The 7412-nt window shown below is 36.2% G+C and overlaps 1 protein-coding gene across 1 annotated transcript; it reads left to right on the top strand.

The window, feature by feature from the left end:
• The first annotated feature begins 1173 nt into the window (after nucleotides 1-1173).
• On the top strand, nucleotides 1174-5219 carry LOC138906709 (endo-1,4-beta-xylanase 5-like). Its single transcript, XM_070196207.1, has 3 exons — nucleotides 1174-1677; nucleotides 1749-1862; nucleotides 5013-5219. The coding sequence occupies exons 1-3, from the start codon at nucleotides 1174-1176 to the stop codon at nucleotides 5217-5219; spliced, it is 825 nt and encodes a 274-aa protein (XP_070052308.1).
• The last annotated feature ends 2193 nt before the right edge of the window (nucleotides 5220-7412 follow it).

Raw genomic sequence — 7412 nt, 5'->3', positions numbered from 1 at the left:
CACACAATGAGCGTAGATGACTATATATTCAGGATTGATTTCCTAGGGCATGGAATATCCTTACTTATTTATATTTTGAGTGTAGATGATTATATATTCGGGATGGACTTCCCAGGGCATGGACTTGCCTTACTTATTTATATTTGTGATGAATTTTACTCGACATGGATCTTGTCCGAATCATTATAATTTGGGGATAAATTTAACCCTGGGCTGGATTTGTCCTTATACGGTACTGATTCACTGACTGTCAGTTGAGGTATATATATACGGGATGGAACTTCCCTGGGCTGGATTGGCCTTATACAATACTGAGTGACCAAGTAATTTGTGATCGTGAGTACACGAGGTTTTCCTCTTGAGATGTCATATTCCTCATATCATTCAGTATTGATCTATTTTACTTGTACGGAGCTAATTGTTGAAATTGAAACATATCTACATTTCTGTACTGTTATTTCTATTCTGGACTGCACCTGCTGAGCTCGTCACTACTTTCAACCCAAAGGTTAGTCTTGTTACTTATTGAGTTGGTTGTACTCAAACTATACTCTGCACCTCGTGTGCAGATCCAGGTGCTTTCGGACACAGCGACTACTAGATTTCAGAGTGCTATCAATTGGAGACTATCAAGGTAGCTGCCTGGCGTCCGCTGACCTTGACTCTCTTTCTTTCAGTTATTGTATTGTTCTATATTTTCGGATAATATTTTTATCAGTCAGACTTTGTATTCATTTAGATGCTCATATACTCAGTGACACCGGGTTTTGGGAGTATTTTGTATCTGTAATTGTGAGGTTTTCTATTGAAATCAAATATTATGTTTTCAACCTTAGACGAAATTGCGGTTATTTGAGATTGTCGGCTTGTCTAGTATTGGGATAGGCGCCATCACGACAGGTGAGATTTTGGGTCGTGACAATATATAAATATGAAGGAGAATAACTTAACTAGTTCTTACGATATGTTTAATTTCATTTCACGAGATTCTCATTTAAAATGGATTTAAATTATATATATTGACAATAATATTTTTTTTTATGCTGTCAATGATTTTAACATTTTATAGCATGTTACAATCTTATTATAGGCTGCTTGTATTATCTTGTAACTTTTCTGATAGTATTAAAAAAAATAGTTTATGGAAGCTAAATTCTAAAAAATCACTAGAAAATGCCGCAGGTACGCAAAGCTAAAGTGAAAATCCAAGCAGTGGATTCTCAAGGCCAACCTTTACCAAACGCAACTGTCTCCCTGGCACAACAAAAGAACAATTTCCCGTTTGGCAATGCAATAAGCCAACACATCCTAAACAACAAAGCCTACCAAGATTGGTTTACTTCAAGATTCATGTGCACAGTTTTCGAAAACGAAATGAAATGGTACGCCAACGAGAAAATCCCCGGCCAACTAGACTACAACGTAGCTGATGCTATGCTTAGTCTTGTCCAAAAATATAACATTAAAGTCCGCGGCCACAATGTCTTTTGGGATAATCCTCAGAATATGCCCTTGTGGGCGCGTTATCTTTCACCAGCACAGTTATCCGCAACTGCATCAAGAAGGATAAATTCAGTGATGAATAGATATTTAGGCCAACTTATTCATTGGGATGTTGTGAATGAAAATGTCCACTTCTCGTTCTTAGAGCAGATGCTAGGGAAGAATGCGTCTGATGTTTACTACTAAAAAAGATTAAAGAGCTTCGATCCCATGGTTACAATGGCCCTTTAGGCATTGGACTCCAGGGACATTTTGTCACCCCAAATTTGCCTTATATAAGATCTTCTCTTGATATTCTTGCTTCGGCTGGATTGCCAATTTGGATCACCGAGTTAGATGTTGCAAATACCACCAACCAGGTAATCTTCCTTAATTATTGAGTTTGAAAGGGAAAAAAACAATTACAATATAAAAAAGGGTTTGGATTTAGGAACTGAACATATCTATATCGTAATTGTTTATTCTTTTGGCTCCATTTAAAGGTCTTTTTAATTGTCTTTGATTTAAAATATGGGTAAACGAAATTTTTGCCAGGTAGAACTTTTTAATTTTCTTACATGAAATGTACTGCATGACATAACAAGTAACGTGTCAAAAACTTGAACCTATGATCATTTGTATTTTTTGAGCAATACATACATAGTTGAGTAATGTGCCTAGTAACAATTTTGTAAATTTATTGTCACAGTGGGTAAATCTCAGTAATAATACGTGAAATTAACCTCTAATTCATGAGTTGGTGATCTTCAATTTGGACAGGAGATATATTTGGAGGAGATAATAAGGGAGGTACATACACATCCAGGAGATTGTTATTAGGCAGTTTGCTTAGTTTTTTTGGTATCTTATTTCGAAACTAGCAGTTCAACTGTGGCCGTGAGATTGTTTTTAAAAGAAGTTTTAATGTGGGTATGTGTATCAATTGATGCACAAAACAGTATCTCCAAATCCCATAGTCTAAGCGTGAAATTATTTATCTTGTAGCTGAATTAAGAAAGAAACATACTCTATATTTCCCAGATTGATAAAAATTACTCTAAAAGTTGTTGCCATTTTAACTTTCTATTACCACCGTCATCATATCTCACTAGCTACGATTAAGTAATTCCATGGTAACACTATAAAGTTTAAAGAGATAATTTTTTAGGGGGTTTTTTTTTTGGGGGGGGGGGGGGGGGTAGGAGCTAGTCCGTGAATATGAGAGGGGGTCTTTTGGTGAAAAAAGCCCAATTTGAACCCTACACTACTTAACTAAATATGAAAGTTATATAGTAGAGTCCATTATTTAAATGGTTACTCAATTATCCGAAGTTATCTAGTAAAGTCATCTTTCTTTTGTTTATAACAGAAAAATTACTTAATTATGCCTATAACACTCAGAATGTCACTCGACCAGATTTCTCAAACTTTTGATTGTCAAATACTTATTTTACCCTCTAAATTATCAACTTTTATCTTTTTTTAACATTATGATTTTTTTCTCTTTTTAATCTACATTATGGGCTTACCTAAAGAACAAATAAATTTATTTTTAAAATAAAAAAGTTTTCTAGCATACATAATATCGGAATAATAATATAGTTGAGCATAATTTTCAAGAATATATAATGCATATTATAATAATATCTTTAATTTAAATAATTGTTTTTTATATTACGTTGATAGATCATATATATCTTAGTTTTCATTATTAATATAAAAAATATCATTACTAACAAATTGTTCTAATTAATTTTTTTTACTATTCTCAACATTTTATTATTCCAACATTATACATGCTTAAATACTATTTTTATCTTTTTAATTTATAAATAAAATTTATTTATTCTATAAGTAAAAGCATAATATAAATTAAAATAAAAAAAATTATAATATTAAAATTTTTTAAAATAAAAATAAAAAGAAGACAAACATTGATAATTTAGAAGGTAAAATAGGTATATGGTAATTGATGGTAGGCTAGGAACACGTGTTTTAGCCGCATTTTGCACACTAATTTACTATACTTTACTTGTGTTTGAGTTTTAATTGGTAGTGTTTTCCACTGATTGTGTGTTTTATACTTTGTAGGAGATGATGCCGAGTTAAGAAGATGTTTTGGAGCTAAATTGAATAATTTGGAGCTTTTAAATCCGAGTAAAAGCCCAAGGAATTAAACCGGGATCGCATCCGGGGCTCCTGGACAGGCGTTGCATACGAAAGTTGGAAGAAAGAGCAAGGGCTAGAGCAAAAAAAAAGTACTAGTGTGTCGCATAAGGCGTGGCATTAAGTGTCGCACTAGTACAAAAATTCGTTAGACAAGCTAAGTTCAGAGAGTTTATAACCGAGCAAAATATGCTAATGCTACGCACCCTGCGTAGCATAGTGCGATGCATGAAGTGTAAAAAGTTTGTAGGTTTTTCCACTTCAACTCAAAGAAGGTAGTTTCATCCGGGTTCATTCCTGCTTGGCATCAATACACTAGAAACACGTTTTTGAGAGGACTTTTGACATACTTTCGACCTAAGGAAGCTAAGGATGAGTTGGAAGAACACAAGTACAAGGATTTCATCATTCATTCCTCACTCAAGACCCGAGTTTGGACCGAATCTATATTTTCCTATACTTTAATTATATTTGTGATGAATTTTTCCATGTCTATGGAGTAGTTTCCTTTAGGGTTTGATGGATTTAGTGTATTGATGATTGTTTGTAAATTATAACTCTAGATTTATGTATTGAATTATTTTGGAAGATTTAATTGTTGCATCTATATTCACTAGTTCATATAATCGAGAGAGGCATAACTTGTGATACCTTTGCATGATATTGTTGGTTGAGTTCATAGATTCTTCTAAGTATTCGAAAGAGGTTAGTTGAATCATTGATTAAACCTGGTTAGGAGAATAATCGAAATAAGTTTTTCTAAAGCCCAATCCACTACGCATTCTTGCATATCTTCACAGTGCTTAATTTGGTACGTCTCGTGAGGTTAAGGTTTAATAGAGAGAGGAGTTTCTGTTGAACGTTTGAACCAATAAGTGAGTGAATTCGAGAGACTCACTTGAACATTAGAAGTGAACTATCTAGAGTTAGATCCCGAATAATTATCTTGCACCTATCCTATCAAAACCCTACCTTGTCCCATTGATAACCTTATTTGCTTATTCCTTGTCTCGATAGTCACTAGTCAATAGCTTTAGATTCTTAGTTAATTTTAATTATGAATCATATAAATCTCAACTGTTGATCCACCTGGATAGCAATCAAGCTAGAAGCTAAGAGAATATTGTTTAAATCCAATTCTTGTGGATACGATATTATACTATGATATCTTTGATTAGCGAGCATAATTTAAGTGTATTTTGCGCTCGTCAAAATTTGGCACCATTGCCAGAGATTGGCAATCAATAGTGTTCAAAATAATTTTTTGTGCTAATTCAGTAATTTATTTTATTTTATTTTATTTTTATTTTTTATTCTTCATGGGTTTCCTCTTCCATGTACATGCAACATATTGACTCCTTTAGTGTATGACTCGATCTTCTTCAAAGGAATTGATTTCGTACAACCCAAAGGTAGAAAAGAGTCTGCAAAAGTTGAGGAAAGAGAAAGAACTCACCGGAAAGTTCATGGGGCAGCCTTCAACCCAAGAACACATGGCTAATCACGGTGAAGATGAGGCAAATCTGGCGCAAGAAAAGCAGCACAACCGAGAGAAGAAGCTACAAGGATAGTAGCCGAGGCAACCCGTAGAGCTGCTGATGAGACCGTCAACGATGATGGAGGTCGAAGGTTCCATCTGAATCGACCCTTGATTGAATGTCCGTTCGAGAATACGGTACCCAGGCCTGGAAGAGCATTGGTTGATTACGCCAGAATGGTCTACAATCATGGACTGTCCAGTGTCAGACCTCCACCAGTAGCAACGGATAACTTCGAGTTGAAGCAAGGCTTGCTTCAAACTATCCAAAATAACTGCATTTTCAGAGGAAAGGTGAACGAAGATCCTAACACTCACTTGATGGACTTTGAAAAAGTCATGAACACATTCCCAATACAGTGGGGTATTAAAGGATGTAGTCTACTTAAGGGCATTCCCCTTTTCACTAAAGGATAGCGCGAAGCACTGGCTTTGTAGCTTACCAACAGGGTCGATCAGGACATGGGAAGATATGACTAGAAAGTTTCTTGACAAATACTTCTCAGCTGCAAAAAAGTGAAGTTCAGAAGGGAAATTCACAACTTTTGCTAGACGGACGCCGAAACAGTTTTCGAGGCTTAGGAAAGATTCAACCAGATAGTGAGGAAGTGTCAGCATAATGGGATTGAATTGTGGATGCATCTTCAAGAGTTTTGGGATAGACTAACACCTCCCTCACGATGAACTCTGAACATTGCAGTTGGAGGTCCTTTTATGAAGAAGACTCCTGAGGAGATTGTGGCAATACTTGATGAGCTCTCTAAAGATGCTAACCAATGGCCTTCTGAGAGCAATTATAGAAGAAAATCAGTTGGGGTTCATCAAATAGATTCCAATACAGCGGTGCAAGCCCAACTAGACGCCATGGCCAAAAAGATAAGAAAACTGACCTTAGCCAAGATCCAGAGTCAACCATCACCAGTTTGTGATTTCTGTAGAATGAGTCATCCAACGTATGAGTGTCAGGCCGCAGCTGCAGATGAAGTGGTAAATTCTGTGGGAAGTTTTGATATAGTCAACTACCAGAGTGGTAATAATTTCAATCACATGGGACAGAGACACCCAGGCTTTTCGTGGAACTCACAAAATTATAGCTAGAACTCATGACAACAAAGTAACTCTAGACCCCAGGGACAAGGAGCTCCGGGTTTTCCAAATCAGCAGAGACAGCAGTATCAGCCTCCACAGTCTAATCAGTCTAGCATGGAAGATCTAATGAAGGCTTTCATTATCAAGACATATGAGAGGCTTGACGCCTATGGTGCATCTATCAAAGAACTGGGCATATCGTTTCGAAACCTGGAAAGATAGATTGGGAAACTAGCTATTCTAATGTCTGAGAGGGTCCTAGGAATGCTCCCGAATGATACAGAAAGAAATCCCATAGAAATAGTGAATGTTGTAACGTTGAGAAGTGGGCAAGTGTTGAAAGATCTCACCCAACCCAGAAAGATATGAGACTTGAAAAGGAAAGTGGGGAGTAACTGAAAAGTGATGTTGATAAGAAGAAGAAATGCTACATGGAAGCTAAGAAAAAGAAGAAGGGAGTAAACTCGAGAAGGGAGGAACCTTAGGAGAGCAAGCATATGCATGCTCTACCTTTTCCCCAAAAGCTAAGTAGAGAAAAGCTGGACAAGTAATTTGAGAGATTTCTGGATGTGCTGAAATAGGTTCATGTAAACTTACCATTCACGGAAGTGCTCTCACAGATGCCTGCTTATGCTAAATTCTTGAAATAGATCCTTACGAAGAAGAGGAAAATAGGGGAGACCTCAGTGGTCAAGCTCACAGAGCATTGCAACGCGATATTGCAAAATAATCTCCCATAAAAATGCGGAGATCCAGGAAGTTTTACTATACCTTGCTCTTTAGGAACTATTAATTTTGATAAATCCTTATGTGATTCAGGTGCTTCAATTAATTTAATGCCTCTATCTATCTATAGGAAACTGTAGAAGGAGATTGGAGAGATAAGGTCTGCACCCATATCTTTGCAGCTGGTAGACCAAATGACTATAACACCCGAGGGGATAGTGGAAGATGTGTTAGTTCGGGTGGATAAGTTTATATTTTCTGTGTATTTTATAGTGGTGAATACGGAGGAAAATAAGGAAGTCCCTTTCATCCTAGGAAGACCATTCTTAGCAAAGGGTAGAGCTATATTAGATATACACGAAAGAAAACTCATGCTTAGAGTTGGTGAGGAAACTGTGACTTTTAAGATGAA

This window comes from Nicotiana tomentosiformis, chromosome 1 (genome assembly GCF_000390325.3).
Source record: "Nicotiana tomentosiformis chromosome 1, ASM39032v3, whole genome shotgun sequence".
Taxonomy (NCBI): Eukaryota; Viridiplantae; Streptophyta; class Magnoliopsida; order Solanales; family Solanaceae; genus Nicotiana; species Nicotiana tomentosiformis.
This window is presented reverse-complemented; position numbering and strand designations above follow the sequence as displayed.

Coding starts and splice junctions, on each gene's coding strand:
- LOC138906709 (XM_070196207.1), top strand. CDS start 1,174: ATGCCGCAGGTACGCAAAGCTAAAGTGAAAATCCAAGCAGTGGATTCT. Junction 1,678..1,748: donor TAGGGAAGAATGCGTCTGAT/GTTTACTACTAA, acceptor ATTGGACTCCAG/GGACATTTTGTCACCCCAAA. Junction 1,863..5,012: donor TTGCAAATACCACCAACCAG/GTAATCTTCCTT, acceptor TGACTCCTTTAG/TGTATGACTCGATCTTCTTC.